This window comes from Emiliania huxleyi (genome assembly GCF_000372725.1).
Source record: "Emiliania huxleyi CCMP1516 unplaced genomic scaffold EMIHUscaffold_40, whole genome shotgun sequence".
NCBI lineage: Eukaryota > Haptophyta > Isochrysidales > Noelaerhabdaceae > Emiliania > Emiliania huxleyi.
Genome location: NW_005198965.1, coordinates 538,684 through 554,319, shown reverse-complemented (window position 1 = coordinate 554,319; position 15,636 = coordinate 538,684). Strand labels below are relative to the sequence as shown.

The 15,636-nt window shown below is 67.5% G+C and overlaps 4 protein-coding genes across 4 annotated transcripts; 2 read left to right on the top strand and 2 right to left on the bottom strand.

The window, feature by feature from the left end:
* Positions 1-755: 755 nt before the first annotated feature.
* Positions 756-2,665, top strand: EMIHUDRAFT_209851 (hypothetical protein; the record flags this gene model as incomplete). Its single annotated transcript, XM_005770217.1, has 3 exons — positions 756-890; positions 1,230-1,296; positions 2,640-2,665. 3 exons carry the CDS (start codon positions 756-758, stop codon positions 2,663-2,665), a joined length of 228 nt encoding a protein of 75 aa, XP_005770274.1.
* A 192-nt stretch (positions 2,666-2,857) lies between these two features.
* On the bottom strand, positions 2,858-3,387 carry EMIHUDRAFT_436326 (hypothetical protein; the record flags this gene model as incomplete). The annotated part of the gene is made up of 2 exons (XM_005770216.1): positions 2,858-3,007; positions 3,054-3,387. Coding segments are annotated over 2 exons (480 nt in total), but the record flags the coding sequence as incomplete, so codon positions are not given.
* Positions 3,388-5,719: 2,332 nt separating this feature from the next.
* EMIHUDRAFT_436322 (hypothetical protein) lies at positions 5,720-6,791 on the bottom strand. Its single transcript, XM_005770215.1, has 2 exons — positions 6,305-6,791; positions 5,720-5,954 (listed from the first exon to the last, which is right to left on the bottom strand). Exons 1-2 carry the CDS (start codon positions 6,735-6,737, stop codon positions 5,782-5,784), a joined length of 606 nt encoding a protein of 201 aa, XP_005770272.1. The 5' UTR covers positions 6,738-6,791; the 3' UTR covers positions 5,720-5,781.
* Positions 6,792-13,918: 7,127 nt separating this feature from the next.
* On the top strand, positions 13,919-15,636 carry EMIHUDRAFT_65860 (hypothetical protein; the record flags this gene model as incomplete). The annotated part of the gene is made up of 4 exons (XM_005770214.1): positions 13,919-14,053; positions 14,495-14,539; positions 15,029-15,073; positions 15,538-15,636. Coding segments are annotated over 4 exons (324 nt in total), but the record flags the coding sequence as incomplete, so codon positions are not given.

Genomic DNA, 15,636 nt, shown 5'->3' with positions numbered 1-15,636 from the left:
GGGTCTGGGACGGACCGAGCGGGAAGGGGGGCGGAGCGAGCAGGAGAAGGGGGGCGCGAGCGGGGCGGTGGGCGGCGGTTGCGACCGGTGTTGGGCGGACGGGGCGGCGGAGGGGCTTTGCGGGGCTGCGCGAGCCGGCCGCCTGCGCTCGGATAAAGACTGCGGCGTTGCCAGCCTCCCACTCGGCGATGAAGGGGGGCGTGGGGCAGTGGACGACCGCCTCGCCCGCGTCGAAGGTGTGGACCAGCTCGAGGATGTTGTCGAGCGTGAGCCCGCCCGTGTGCGCGAGCAGCATCACGTTGCCGACCTGCGCGGGAGCGGGCGGGGCGGGTGGAGAGGGCGGCGGCGGGCGGCGGCGGCGGAGGGCGGCAGCGGCGGGCGGCGGGCGTCTCTCTTGGGAGGAGGGCCACGCAGGGAGGTCGCCGCGCCACGGCGGGCGCGCGGCGCGGCGGCGGGGAGGCAGAGGCCGCGGCGGGCGGGGGTGCGGGTGCAGTCGCGCGGGTGCACGCGCGCGGACCGTCGCGCAGGAGCGGGAGCGGAGCGCGATGAAGAGCCAGTGCTTGAGCAGCGCCATGCGGCCGGCGGCGCCCTCGATGTGCGCCATGATCATCGACGGGCAGCGCGGCCCCTTCCACTGCATTGGCGTGTCGTCATAGCCATACGAGTCCTTTTGGAGCGACGCCGCCACACCGCCGCTTGGCGCCTGGGGATTCTCCGACTGCAGCAGGCTGCGCACGGCGGGACCGAGGCGCGCGATGTCGCGCTGCACGTTCTTCGACCCGCGTTTGCTGATGCCCGCCAGCTGGCACACCAGCCCGAGGCGGGTGCACCGGCTGCAGCGCTGGTTGGTTGCGCTGCGGTCGCAGCGCACCTTGCTCAGGCGGCAGGCGGTGCAGGCGCACGAGGCGCGCGGCTGGGCGGGCGCCGGCCGCGACGGCTGGCTCATGGAACGCAGGAGCTCGGCTGTTGTGTTGAGAAGCTGCCGAGTCGGAGCTGCGACTTCAAGTAGGTCGCGAGGGGCGTTCTGCTGGGTTGCAAGTCGGCCCGTTATTTTTTTGAGAGCGCCTTCGTAGTAAATAGTACAAACCCAATGGTCCTCTGCGAGCGGTCCTATTTTTTTTGAATCACAACATCACACCGCCGGCGAGAGAGTGGACCCGCCATAAAAACGGTATGGCGGTGGAGGGCTCTCTGCTGCCGCGGCGCCCCCGTCGCGCGTCGGTGCGGAGGCGCCCGGCGGCCGCTTGGTGCCCACGCAGACCGGCTGCTCTCGCGGCGCCGAGGCGTACCGCTCCGGTGACGCCTCGCGCGCTGCGAGGTGTCTTTTGGCATGTGAGCGCTTGGCATAGACGCCGGGAAGCTTGCCTTCCTTGCCTGCGGCCGCGGGCGTGCGGGCGGGCGGGCCCGCCGGGCTGGGCGAAGCTCCGGGCGGGTCTTCGAGCTCGCCGCCCGCCACGAGCCAGCGATGACCATCTCTCGAGCGAGAGAAGAGGGACGCCTCACGATACTACAGAGGGCCTCGGACCAGAGCCATTCCACACGGTCAGACCACTCCGATCCCCACCACACTCCCATAACGGGCCGGGAGACGGAGACGGCGTGGACACAATCGTACCAGGCGCGAAGTACGCCGTCGTGTGGGCGTCGGCGGGCGGCGTTGTTGAGGAACCAGTCGCCATGGTAGTCCTTTGCACCACCGTCTGTGTCCCCAAGCTCGAGTGCCCGCGTGACGGTCGAGCGGCACTGCGAGAGGTGAAGGCCGTTTCGGCGTTGAAGCTCGCCGATGAATATGTCGTCTGGAATGCATGTGGCATTGCTGCCGTCAAGTTTTGTGTCGAGCCACCGCCCCGCGTAAGGCTGCGCAGTTGATACGTAGCAGATGGACTCGCGTAGACGTATTTTGGTGTCGCCGGGCTGCCAGTTGGCTGCCGTGTAGTCGTCGAGGGCGCGCCACTCCTTCTGCAGGAACTGCTGCGGGTCAAACCAGTTGCAGATAGTCTCGATGGCAGCAAGCGCCCGCGCGTGCGGGCTTCCTGATTTGCAAGTGCCATCGATGACTGATTCCGGTGTTGGAAGGGACTCAGAAGTGGGGAGGCTAACGCCCTTGGGGTAGAACTCAGAGAGTTTGCCGCCGCGCACGGTGTAGTAGTAAGTAGATGTTGTCGTCGCGTGCAGCACGGATGGAGGCCGCCTCGTCCCGCCTGGAGAGCGCGGCTCTGTACGCGTTGACGGCGGCGTCTCGTGCACCGTCCCCGCCGGAGCGCTCGGCTTCGGCGAGGTCCGGGCTGCAGGCCACAAGCTTTGACCAGCATTTGAGGAGGGAGATGTAGTAGGCCTTGGCGGGGCCGCGCACGCCCGTTGTAGAGCGATGTATAGAGGCGCTCTACAACGTGAAATCTCTACAACAAACTCTACATCATAAGCGGAACGAGGCACGGTCGCTCTCCGACAGAGGCGCGTTGCCTGCGGGTTGCACTTGCCAGTGCTGCGACTTCAAGTCGCTCGCCGGGCCCGCGCAGCACGCGCGGGCCTATTTTTGTGGTTGATAAGGTGGCACCTTCGACATTGCGTTTCTTTTCTTTATAGGCTGTGTGTGTGTGTGTGTGTGACTCACACTTTATAGGCTGTCCTCTATTTAGGATTCCTAAGCTTAAAGGCCCGCTAAACGCGCGAGGCGGTGGCGGCGGTGGGGGGGATTGACAGGGGAGGCGGCGGGATTGACAGGGGATGGGGCGGCCACGAGCGGAGCGGCGGCGAGAGGGGGGGCGGCGGCGAGGCGCCAACGAGCGAGGAGCCCGCGCCATCAGAGGGACGCGCCGCTGCGAGATGGAGGGCGGCGGTGACGGAGGCAAGGCGCGAGGCGGCGGCGGCGGCGGCGGCGGCGAGAACGGCGGCACCGAGTTGTCTCGGTGAGCGGAGCGGCGGCAGGAGGAGGAGCAGCTCGCTGTTGAGCGCTTTTGAGCCTGGGAGCCCATGTCACTGCGACCGGCGTGCCCGGGAACAGAGATCGCGCGCGCGCCGCCACTCACGACGCGCGCGCGATCTTCGCGGAGTCGGGTCCCCAGAGGGAAGCGGTCTTCTCGGCCGACGTCCAGCGGCGCGGAAGGACAGGCGCAGCGGTGCACCGCGCCGCGTTGATTCGCGACCACCGTCGGCCGCGGACGGCGGCGGCGTGGCGGCCGCGGGCGCTCGTGAGACGCGCCGCTCTGCGCTGGTTCGGTTCGTTCGACTCGTTGTGCCGCCACACGCCCGGCGGCCGCGGGTCCCAGAAGTGGTTGCGCGGGCCTCTTCCTGGCGGCCGCGGGACGGCGTCGGGCACGTCGTCGGTCGCAACAGATGCGTGGCGAGCCGTGGCACGTCGTTGCTGGCGCTGGGTGGTTTGAGGTCGGCATAGTCCAGAGCAAGGTGGACGAGTCGAGAGCTTCAGCTGGCCGAGGGGGCCACCCCAGCAAACCTTACCCAGAATTGCGTTCTCGGCTCACCTACGCTTCCACGTGAAAACAGCCTAAGCCCCTCCTGCTCGCCACCGTGATGCCGCGGCCTCGGTCCGGCTCGCCAGCGCCGTCGTCCGGGCCCACGGCCGGCACGCCGTCATATTTTCTCGTCGATTCCGCGCGCTCGGCGACCACCGCGGCGCCTCCGAAAGCGCCGTTTCGACACGCTGCAGCCGCGGGCCGCGGCACCTCAACTCAGCGCTTCTCGCGCCGCGTCAGAGGTGCTCCGATCGTGCACGCGGGTCGGTTCGGCACGTTGCGTGCGGGTTATTCCTGTATTCGCACTCGCTGCGCCTCGTATCTGCCTTCGACGGCCCGATTCCTCGTAGCCTGCGGTAAGCCTGCGGCCCCACCTGCGCCGCTGCGTGACTCTCTCGCGGCCCACCGCCCACCCGCACGCCGTTCGCCCCCCGCACAGTCGCTTGCTGGAGCCTCGCCGCACGGGCGGTCCTGCGTCTCGGCCACCTCGACTCACCGCGAGCCCGCTCCGCACCTCCCGCGCGCGTGTCTGCCGGCACGGCGTGGCGGGCAAGGCTGCGCTGCGACCGGTGATTTGTCGCGCGGGCAGCGCGTCCTTGGCACACGCGCCCCGGCCCTCCGCAGCCCGCGCTCGCACGCCGGACGCTTGGTTCTCTCCCGTCTTCCCGGCGCCGACGACCGTCTGCTCGCGAAAGATCCAGGCACACGCGTCGATCGCCCGACTCTGCTCGCTCACGTGTCTGACGCCCGCTCTGCCGCCTGCTCACTCCGGAGAGGCGAGCGCCGCCCTCTCCGCTCTCCGCAGGGCGGTGCCGCCCCCATCAACCAAGCTCCGCCGACCTAGCAGACACGCGTGTGAGCTTGCCTGTGTGTCCACTGGTGCAGCAGTGCTGACGAGCAGCCTGCAGGTCTCGGGTGAGTCTCAGTTGCAGAGCATTGAATCGTGTGGCAGCCGAGTTGGCTGAGTGAAGAGTGTCTAGTCTGTGTCACTCCAATATGACCATCTCTCTCTCTCTCCGTGTCTACGAGTATCGAGCTTTGTTGTGTTAATGTGTTTTGGGAATATCTCGGACAACCGGTAAAAAGAAAAGACAAAGCCGGCGCCGCGACAAGTCGAGACAAGCTCGCATAGAGAGCCCGCCTGCTTGTGCTTCGCCGTCGCCTCCTCCGTGATCGGCGTCAATCGTCGCCTTTGTGCCGCACTAGAGATGAGCGAGGCTGCAGAGCGATCGTCGGCGGACGACGAAAACACTGACCTCTCCTGCGCTGGTGGTCGAGCACAAGGAGGCCCTCCTCTGGCAGTTTGATCTGCACGGCGCCTCCTTCTGCTGCCCAAGCCAGTGCGCGTTGCATGACGGCCGCGTGGTTGCGATCGTGATCAATACAGCAGAGTGCGTCGGTGTGACACGGCTGAGCAGCTGTGTCACCGCAAGAGGGGCAAGGAGTGGGCGGCGTGCTTGCAACTCCTGGAGCAGAGCCGGGACACGCTGACGGTGCCGACGGTGCCGACCGGCCCGGCGGGCCGCAGCAGCACAGCCGACAGCAGCGGCATAGGCACCTCGTCGGGCGAGCTGGGGGAGGTGGCTGTCTCTGCAGAGCCGGCGGGTTCCGGCCTCGTGATTCCCGTCGCGATCGCGGCCGCGGTCGCCGCTGACCACCTCCACCTGGTGGCACCCTGGCTCGATGATGGTGGACCTGCCGACGCGCGCTTCGACAGGGCGCGCCTCGGGTCTGACGATGCGGCGCCGCTGCGTCACGGCGAGACGCTACTCCGTGACATCATCCGTCGCCCGTCGCGGCGCGAAGACGGTCGCCGTCTCGCGTCAAATCTCTATACCTTCCTGTCTCCTGCCGCCTTCTGGCCCCGCGCCACCCCGCTCTGCAGCACACCGCCACCTTCACAGCAGGCGCTCGACAACCGCCGCTCCTCTCTCCAGTGCCACCGGGCGCGGGGCGCCGAACCGCCGAGCGCCGAGCAAAGCAGGGTATCACCGACACGGGTATGACGTGCGGACCAGCGCATAAACTGAAAAGCCGTGGCCGACCCTGCCGAAGCGGCTGACGACACCGGATGCTCCCGAGCGCCCTCCAGCCCCGGTCCTGCTCCTGGCACAGCCGCGCTGCACCCACACCCACACGTCGCTGTCGCTATATATTCGGTAGCAGAAAGAGCCGAAAAGGAGGCCGGCAGGCCGATTCTGGCGGCGAGACGCGAAAAACGGGTGCGGGGCCGTTTCCTCACAGCAAAGACACAATAGGATCATGGGAGTATTCATGTGTGGCGATGCAGAAACGCGCACACACTCTATCAACAGCGCACAAAGCAGTCACGGTACACAAGAGAGCGAGCAGCAAGTTCAGTGCGCTGTGGCAGCAGCGTCAGCGCGCTGGGGGCGCCACCGGGGGCGCAAGCGCCTGGCGCTCCCGTGCCTGGCGCGCGCGCTTGAGTCTCGCGCGGTGGTTCTTCATCCATCGGACCGCCTGCGCGGCAAGGGAGCGAGGGGATCAGCCTTCGATGCGGCCAGGGACGCGGTGGGAGCGCGTGTCGCCGCTGCGGTGGCGCGCGCTGCGACGGCGTGCACGCGGCGCACCGGCGCCGCGTCGCGTCGCGGCGCAGTGCTGGCGGCGTGCAGGCGGCGTGTCGGGGCGGGTGGCGGTGACGAGGTGCTGGGAGTGGCGGCGCGAGCGAGGCGGCGCGCGGTACGGAGGCGGTGGCAGCGCGGCGGCGTCGCGTCGGCGGTGGTAGCGCGGCGGAGCGGCCAAGGGGCGGGGCGGGGCGGGCGCGGGGGGCGGGGGGCGGGGGGCGGGGCGGGCTGGGGCGTGGCGCGCACAATGCTCGCATCGATTCCCATCATGTTGGGCGCCGTCAAGTGGCGGTAGTCGATCGTGCAGTTGCAGGCGGTGGGGCCGCACGGTCGTGCCTTGACTGGCCGCAGCGGCAAGTTCTTGTGGTCGACGCCGGTAGCCCGTCGTCGAGCGCAAATCTCCAGACGCTTTCGCGAGCTCTCGTAGAGAGTGTAGGCAAGCTTCAGAGTGCGCTCTTGGAAGCCGTCGAGGTCGAGGGCGAAGTTGAGATCGACGCGCGGATCGCCCCGCCTCGCTCGCGGAGCGAACTTGTGCTGGCGCGCACCGCCGCTCCGGAGCGGCGGGTCGGGCCGGCGAGTCGGCCGCAGAGGCGGCTCCCCGCCGATCGGATCGGCCGGCCGAGGGCGGACAGGAGCCTCGTTCAGGGTGGACGGGCCACGAGCCAACGGTGCGCCCCATCGCCGCGCCGCGGGGAGAGCGGCAGCGGCCGCGACCGTCCAAACCCTGCTAATCCACGCCGGAGGTTGGCTGGTTTGTGCACGAAATGGGAAATATCTCTCTTGAAAGAGATTTTTTAGCAATACAATACCAAACAAATCTAACACTCACACGTCATTTGGGGTTATCTCTTTGATCACAACATCACACCGCCGGCGAGAGGGTGGACCCGCCATAAAAACGGTATGGCGGTGGAGGGCTCTCTGCTGCCGCGGCGCCCCCGTCGCGCGTCGGTGCGGAGGCGCCCGGCGGCCGCTTGGTGCCCACGCAGACCGGCTGCTCTCGCGGCGCCGAGGCGTACCGCTCCGGTGACGCCTCGCGCGCTGCGAGGTGTCTTTTGGCATGTGAGCGCTTGGCATAGACGCCGGGAAGCTTGCCTTCCTTGCCTGCGGCCGCGGGCGTGCGGGCGGGCCCGCCGGGCTGGGCGAAGCTCCGGGCGGGTCTTCGAGCTCGCCGCCCGCCACGAGCCAGCATGGCTCGTCGCTCGACGGGAGCCTGCCCAGTATGCTCTCGGCATTCTGTACAGCATCGCCAAGCTCTCTGGGAAGGCCTACAGGGACAGGGCGGGCCGTCTCGGGCACGATGGCGCGTTGAATAGTACCATGATACGAGCTCTCGATCGGGTCGCCGGCAGCGGGCTTGCGCGGCGCGCTGCTCGACGGCAGGCTGCTCCCCACTCTTTCAACAGTATCTTTTGCCTTGCTTCTCTCGCTGCAACCGCCTCTGGGGGCCGGCGCCGGCCGCCTCGCTTCGCCAGCGCTGCCTACGCCTACGACACGCGCACGCATCGGCTCGCCGCCCGCGTCGCCTGCGGCGGGCCCGCGTGGCGCGCCGCTCGTCGGGAGCGTGCTCAGCAGGCTATGCAGCGCAGCCTGACTCACTCAGAGCGCCTCTGATGCGGCGTGGGGCCGCCGGCGGCGCTGCTGCCGCGCACGCTGCGCTGTGGGCGTCACCATCGTGTCCTCGCCGCGTCGCCGACGCCACTTGCCGCTCGCGGCTGCCCTGCCCTTCCCTGCCATCGGGCAAACAAACACACACACACACAAACACACACATTATTAATCATCGGGTATTAATTATTAATTATTAATCATCGGGCGGCGGCGCGGCGCGCGAGGCGACGGCGCGCGGCGAGGCAGCGGGCGACGCAGGGCGGGGCGGCGCGGCGGCGGGTGGGGTAATTACTTATTAATTAATTAATAATGAATTAACAATCATCGGGTGGCGGCGCGGCGCGGCGGGCGGGCGACGCGGAGCGGGGCGGCGAGACCATCTGAACTGAACGGGCCAGCTAGCTGGTCTTTGAGTCAGGGCAATGGTCGCGCCGCCCTCGACTCAAGGGGCTGCCTTCCACCCGTAGCTGCTCAGGCCGGGGGAGGGGGGGGGACCTCCTGTTCCTCGCGGAACGTGCGCGGGCCGACCCCTTGCCCGGCCTTCGATGCAGGGCGGTCGTGCCATCGTCGCTTCGTACACAAACCTCCCCGCCGCAACCGTCGCCGGCGCGCGACACGTTCTCGTCAGCAGGACTGTCCTCGTCGAGAGTGTGTGCCGCCAAGGTGGGACGCACTCAGGGACGGTGCCGACGGGACGCGGCTCGAAGGGCGTGGCTCCGCAGCGCGGCTGGCACTCGTCGCAGAGGCCTCGCCTTCGAAAAGTCGGGCATGGCTCTCCCCGCAACTTTCTCGCTAACACGCGCGCACCGCCGAGCCTGCGGCGGGCGCGCTGCGGCCGCACGTCTAACTCCGTCATAGTGCCACGACGTGCGGCCTAGAACTAGCACACGCGCTTCTGCTCGCAAACACTCACCCAATGAATTGTCATCACCCGTGAGTGCGAGTTAGGGCTAGCAGTAGGCAGCTAGCCTGTGAGGAGAGCGTCCATAGACACCTCACTAGACCCCACACACGGTCTCGTCCAGGCCTCTCAGTTCACGCCGGAATCGTGAACCGTGAACCGTGAACCAACTAGCCCCCGCCCCGAGTCCGTGAACCCCGAACCGCCCCGAGTCCGTGAACCCCGAACCGTGAACCGACTAGCCCCCACCCCGAGTCCGTGAACCGTGATCCGTGAACCGACTCCTCCCGCGACACCCGCCGCGAACCGTGAACCGTGAACGAACCGAGTCTGGCGAACCGGCGGTGAACCGCCGGTTCGCGAACTGGGTTCGCGAACTGGTTCGTGAACCGCCCCCACCAAGTTCGCGCGGCGGTTCGCGAACTGGGTTCGCGAGAACTGGTTCGTGAACCGCCCCACCAAGTTCGCGCGATTATCAACTAATTCGAACCGCGAACGACTGCGAATCAAACTCGATGGAGACCTACTTGCCGGGGCTCATAGTCCTTCTCGTGCTTGCGCATGTACTCCAATGAAGGCGCGGTTCATGCGGAGAATCACCACCATCGAGTACTCCTCCGCGTTGAGACTGAGGCGGTGACGCGGTGCACCACCTGCTTGGCGCAGAAAGACTCGGCCATGAGGGCGCCGAAAGACTCGCCATCGCCGGGAGGAAGCCAAACCGTGGCTGCTTCTCAAGGTCGCGTAAATCCGTCCCATGTCCAGGTGAAGCTGGTCGATGAGGTCCTCTTGAGGATCGAAGTCGTACTTGTCGTTCTCCTGTGAACAAGCGCGATACGGATTCGAAAGTAAAATCCGTAAGTTATTCGGCGTCGGTCCCACCTCTTTCTCATCACCATCCCACCTCACCATCACCATCCCTTCCCACCCATCACCATCCCTTCCCACCCATCACCATCCCTTCCCACCTTCACCTTCCCTTCCCACCTCACCATCATTATCCCACCTCACCATCTTATCCCAGACCCCACCGCACTAGCTACATAGATCGTCAGCAGTAGGCGTGCTCAGAGCCCGGATTCATCGGCGCCATCACCCCGCTTACTTCTCCCCCGTACCGTCACACCGGGGACGGAGATGACTCGCGACTGTGCTCTCCGCCCGGTGGAAGCAGCCGATGGAGGGGAGGGGAGGAGGAAGTCGACGCGCGCAACGCCGCGGGCCGACTACGCGATGGCGGAGGGAAGGTTCCAGCGCAAGCCGCCCACCCGCAGATGTTGCTGCACGCGCCGCGGCCGCTCAAGCCCTCTACGAGTGCACCCCCAACCTGCAACTGCAAGAAGCTGCCCAGGGGCTGCTATCACCGCAGCAGCTCAGCGCCTGGCGGCTTACCCAACGAGCTTACTGCATACTGGAGCTCTGATGGACGGCCCTGACTATCACTGACACACAGAGAGTCCCTCTGACGGCACACAACACCCTATAACTGCGTCATGACCCCAGCCTGCCATGCGTCGCCGGTGCCGCATTCATCGCAGTGCTTCTTTAGCAGGCGGTGGACTGTCGGCTGCGAGGACGGTCGCATTTGGTGGGGCGAGGAGAGCATTGCTGCGCGTTGCATGCGCCATGCCTCGCGCCAGCGCGTGCGGGAGCCAGATAAGCCTCTCTCAGGATCACAGACACCCCTCTCAGGATCACAGCACCGGCGGGGGCGCGCCTCAGGATCAAGCACCCACGGCAGGGTCTGTGGGCATCAGCAGACCTGGATGGAGGGGGCACGCTGAGGATCATAGGCCTGAGAGGGGTGCTGTCAAGATCACAGGGCTGCAAAGGGTGGCACTCGAGATCAGAGCGCCAAAATAGGTGCAAGACAGGGTTGCCAGGTGAGAGCGAATGGCGCGGTTCACGCCTCGCACAACAGAGAGAGAGATGCGCTTTTGTTGTTTGCTCGCGTCACCGTCGAGGATGACCCCGTAGATGGCGGGATGGATGTCGCTGCCCAGCTCCTCGAGCAGCTTAAGCAGCCCCGCCTCGCCCTCCATGACCATATAATTATAAACGATCACGTCCGACAGCATCGCCTTGAAGCCATTCGTCGACACGGAGGAGAGCTCGTACTTGGGGATGTCGCTCATCTTGTGCCTCGCGGAGCGAAGTCCGCCCCGCGCCGGGGCCGGCCACCGTGGAGCGAGGTCCGGCCCGTCCTCGAGGTCGAATTCGGACGCGGAGCCGGACTCTCCGCCCTCCTCGTCGTCGGGGTCGCCGCTGTCGTCCGAGGACAAAACTCTCAAAACCACCTTAAATGATTTCACACCTCACACCCTTTCAGCTGTCTGTGGATATTTCGTTAGCGAATTCACACAAAACAGACACCTTGTTATATTGAGCGAGAAGAAATCTTCACACCGCCGATACACGTGCGCGCGTCCCCACCGCCCCGCGCGATGCCTCAGAGGCACGGTGGGCGGCTGGCACCCCCAGGCCGTTCCGTGGCAGCCGGTGAGCCGGTGCTCTGCTCCCTCCGCGTCGCAGATGACGGCCCGGCGAGACCTTGCGTCCATTTCGGATTCGGATTCGCGCACAGCCACGGACTTGGAGCACTTGGAGTGCAATCATTAACCTACCGTTCAGGACCGGGGAGCTAAGAAAAGCGCACCCAGTTGGCCAGACGCTCGGCATCGGGTTACGGACTAGAGAGCCCTAGCCCGGTCACCCCACTTTTTCGGAGCGGAAGTTCGGGAGAGAGAGAGAGAGAGAGAGAGAGAGAGAGAGAGAGAGAGAGAGAGAGAGAGAGAGAGAGAGAGAGAGAGAGAGAGAGAGAGAGAGAGAGAGAGAGAGAGAGAGAGAGAGAGATGAGAGTGCGCTCGGCGTGTGTGCCGTGTGCGGCGGCCGCCATACTCAGTCACTCTCAGCGGCGAGACCACAACACCGCGCGGACGCACCCGCCCCTCCCTCGACGCGAGCGCGACCGAGGTGCGAGGACCGAGCCCGCCTCTCTCGTCTCTCGTCTCTCTCGTCTACAGACACTATAGAGGTAGAGCCCTCCCCTTGGAGCCTTGGCAGCGATACCCGCATCGGTTTCCGTAGCACCCACAGACGGCGCCTCATATTGCGGCAGGCAGCCAGGGCGGAATCATGCTTGATTGTCGTCGTCGGCGGCATACATGCCAGCGGCGGGTCTCGTCGTCGCCCGATCCGATGCAAAAAGCCTCGACAACGTGGAAAATTTTCTTATTTTTTTCATAGCCGCCGTCCACACTTCCCGCGACGTATTGTACCCTCCCGCACTGAGCGATGGTGCGCAACCCGATTTGCCTATCAGGGCGAGCCGATGGTGAAAACAAAGCGATGCCGCAGAGGTCCCGACGGGCCGGACGGCGAGCCGGCCCCAAAACGAGCCCGCACCGACGGGCTCGCGGCGGTGTCTCTCCTACTCGGAGCCAACACGACGGAGAAGCTCACGGCGGCGCTTTCGGCGGCGGTACCCGCAGGGGAGGAGTGGGAGCAGGCACGTGCGCGGCAGGAGTTTCTGATGCTTGAACTGGAGCGCCTTACCAGCCGCTGCCTCCCCACCAGCGCCGGGCAGAGGTGGCATGCCTGGACGGGCACCGCTGGCGAGCGCCGGCTCATTCTGCTCATGCACGCGCGCCTCGCCCAGTCGGTCGCAACTTGCCAGATCAAGGCGCACGCGCTGTGGTTCAGCAACAGGGCGATGGTGGAGCGACTCGGTCGCGTGCTGATTGTCACTGCACGCGCCATCGGCGCGGAGGCGGCGTGCGCCGGGCTGGCGACGCTGTGCGGACCGGGCAAGGGCGCCTGCCTGACTCCGAGCAAGGCGGCTCGGTACGCTGCGTGCTTCCTAGCGCTGCACGCGGGGCACGAGGTGGAGCGCGGGGCGGCCAGGGGCGGGGCCGAGGCCGCGGCGGCGGGCGCGGCGGCGCTGTCCTGGCGTATACTGTACGTCGACAAGTGCGGCATCGGCGAAGGTGCGGTGGGAACACCGCAGCAGCTTTTCGCCTACATCCGCGCCGTCGTCGAGCACATCGCTCGCTGCGTCGACGAGGAGGAGAGGGAGGGCAGCGCCGTGACGGGGGTCGAGGTTGCGTCGGCGGCGCTGCCCGCGCTCCAGCGCCGCGCCGTGACGCACGCCGACTTTGACGCCGTCCAGGCCGGAGGGGGTGGCGCGGACGAGCTGGTGCGGCTTGCGCGGCGGGTGCCTCACGGACGCTACGCCGGGCTCGCGTCGGCCCTCTCTCGCCCGGCGCCGCTCAATCTCGTCAGAGCAGCACCCACAGAGGGCGCCCAATGACTAAGTAGGCCGTCCAGCAAGCGCTGCAGCGGCTGCTGCTGCCTCCCGAGGCGGCGGCGCGGATGCTCGCGCAGATCCCCCCTCCGTTTGCGGGGCCTGCGGCGCGGCACGTCGACGAGCGGCTGGCGGTCGCGGCGGGCTCGCTTGCGCTGTCCGAGTGCGAGGACGTGCTGCGCTTCGCAGAGGAGCCCCAGTGTGCCTTGCCCCAGGGCCTGTCTGCAGAGGCGGGGTCGCTCGTCCGCGCGCTGCGAGCGCTCGCGCTCGAGGCTGGGCGTGGGCCCGCTGCGCGGGCTGCGGCCGACTCGGCGGTGACCCCCACCGGGGTGCTGTGCAGCAGGGCGCTGGCCGCGTGCCGCACGGTGCTGCTGACGCGGCAGCTCGACGACGCTTGCTCCACAGTGCGGCTCTTTTTAGATGCGGCATAACCACACGCGCCACACTGCGCCACGACGCTGCCTGAGCTCCTGTGGGACTGCGCACAGCACACATACACATACACACACGTTCACACGACTCTCAGGCACACACGCGCGATGGACTCCGACACCCTCACCACACCAACAACAGCCCACACGGCGCCCGCCGCAACGCAGCACGAGTGACTAGCCTCGCCCGCGCAGCGCGAGCGACGCACCTCGCCCGCGCCACACACGCAGCCCCCTCCCGGGATCCCCTGAGCTGCACGCCCACGCCTTCCTGCTCTCGGGCTCCTCTCGGGCTCCTCTCGGGCTCCTCGGGCTCTTCTCGGGCTCTTCTCGGGCTCCTCTCCCCCCCCTCTCGCCCAACGCCCCCCCCCCCTCTCGGCTCGTCTCTCCACATCTCGAGGTCCGGTGCCGCTGTGACCGTGTGGTGCACCACACAGGAGGGCGGGCGTCCCCTGCTGCGACACGCCCCCGCGACACGCCCCCGCGACACGCCCGCGCGACACGCCCGCGCGACACGCACCGCGAGCACGCCGCCCCCACGCCCATCACAGCACCCGGGGCACGACCCGACACGACACCGCCCCCCCTCCTGAGCTCCTGCGGCCTGCGGCGGGACTGCGACACGTACACGTGACTCTCAGCACACGTACACACACACGTTCACACATTCTCAGGCACACACGCGCGTTGGACTCCGACACCCTCACCACACCAACAACAGCCCACACGGCGCCCGCCACGCAGCGCGGGTGACGCACCTCGCCCGCGCCACACACGCAGCCCCCTCTCGGGCTCCTCTCGGGCTGCACGCCCACACCTTCCTGCTCTCGGGCTCCTCTCGGGCTCCTCTCGGGCTCCTCTCGGGCTCCTCTCGGGCTCTTCTCGGGCTCTTCTCGAGCTCCTCTCCCCCCCCTCTCGCCCAACGCCCCCCCCCTCTCGGCTCGTCTCTCCACATCTCGAGGTCCGGTGCCGCTGTGACCGTGTGGTGCACCACACAGAAGGGCGGGCGTCCCCTGCTGCGACACGCCCCCGCGACACGCCCCCGCGACACGCCCGCGCGACACGCCCGCGCGACACGCACGCCCCCACGCCCATCACAGCACCCGGGGCACGACCCGACACGACAACGCCCCCCCTCCTGAGCTCCTGCGGCCTGCGGCGGGACTGCGACACGTACACGTGACTCTCAGCACACGTACACATACACGTTCACACATTCTCAGGCACACACGCGCGTTGGACTCCGACACCCTCACCACACCAACAACAGCCCACACGGCGCCCGCCACGCAGCGCGAGTGACGCACCTCGCCCGCGCCACACACGCAGCCCCCTCTCGGGATCCCCTGAGCTGCACGCCCACGCCCTCCTGCTCTCGGGCTCCTCTCGGGCTCCTCTCGGGCTCCTCGGGCTCTTCTCGGGCTCCTCCCCCCCCTCTCGCCCAACGCCCCCCCCCTCTCGGCTCGTCTCTCCACATCTCGAGGTCCGGTGCCGCTGTGACCGTGTGGTGCACCACACAGAAGGGCGGGCGTCCCCTGCTGCGACACGCCCCCGCGACACGCCCCCGCGACACGCCCGCGCGACACGCCCGCGCGACACGCACCGCGAGCACGCCGCCCCCACGCCCATCACAGCACCCGGGGCACGACCCGACACGACACCGCCCCCCCTCCTGAGCTCCTGCGGCCTGCGGCGGGACTGCGACACGTACACGTGACTCTCAGCACACGTACACATACACGTTCACACATTCTCAGGCACACACGCGCGTTGGACTCCGACACCCTCACCACACCAACAACAGCCCACACGGCGCCCGCCACGCAGCGCGAGTGACGCACCTCGCCCGCGCCACACACGCAGCCCCCTCTCGGGATCCCCTGAGCTGCACGCCCACGCCCTCCTGCTCTCGGGCTCCTCTCGGGCTCCTCTCGGGCTCCTCTCGGGCTCCTCTCGGGCTCCTCGGGCTCTTCTCGGGCTCCTCCCCCCCCTCTCGCCCAACGCCCCCCCCCTCTCGGCTCGTCTCTCCACATCTCGAGGTCCGGTGCCGCTGTGACCGTGTGGTGCACCACACAGAAGGGCGGGCGTCCCCTGCTGCGACACGCCCCCGCGACACGCCCCCGCGACACGCCCGCGCGACACGCCCGCGCGACACGCACCGCGAGCACGCCGCCCCCACGCCCATCACAGCACCCGGGGCACGACCCGACACGACACCGCCCCCCCTCCTGAGCTCCTGCGGCCTGCGGCGGGACTGCGCAGCACCCACACATGTACACGTGACTCTCAGCACACGTACACATACACGTTCACACATTCTCAGGCACACACG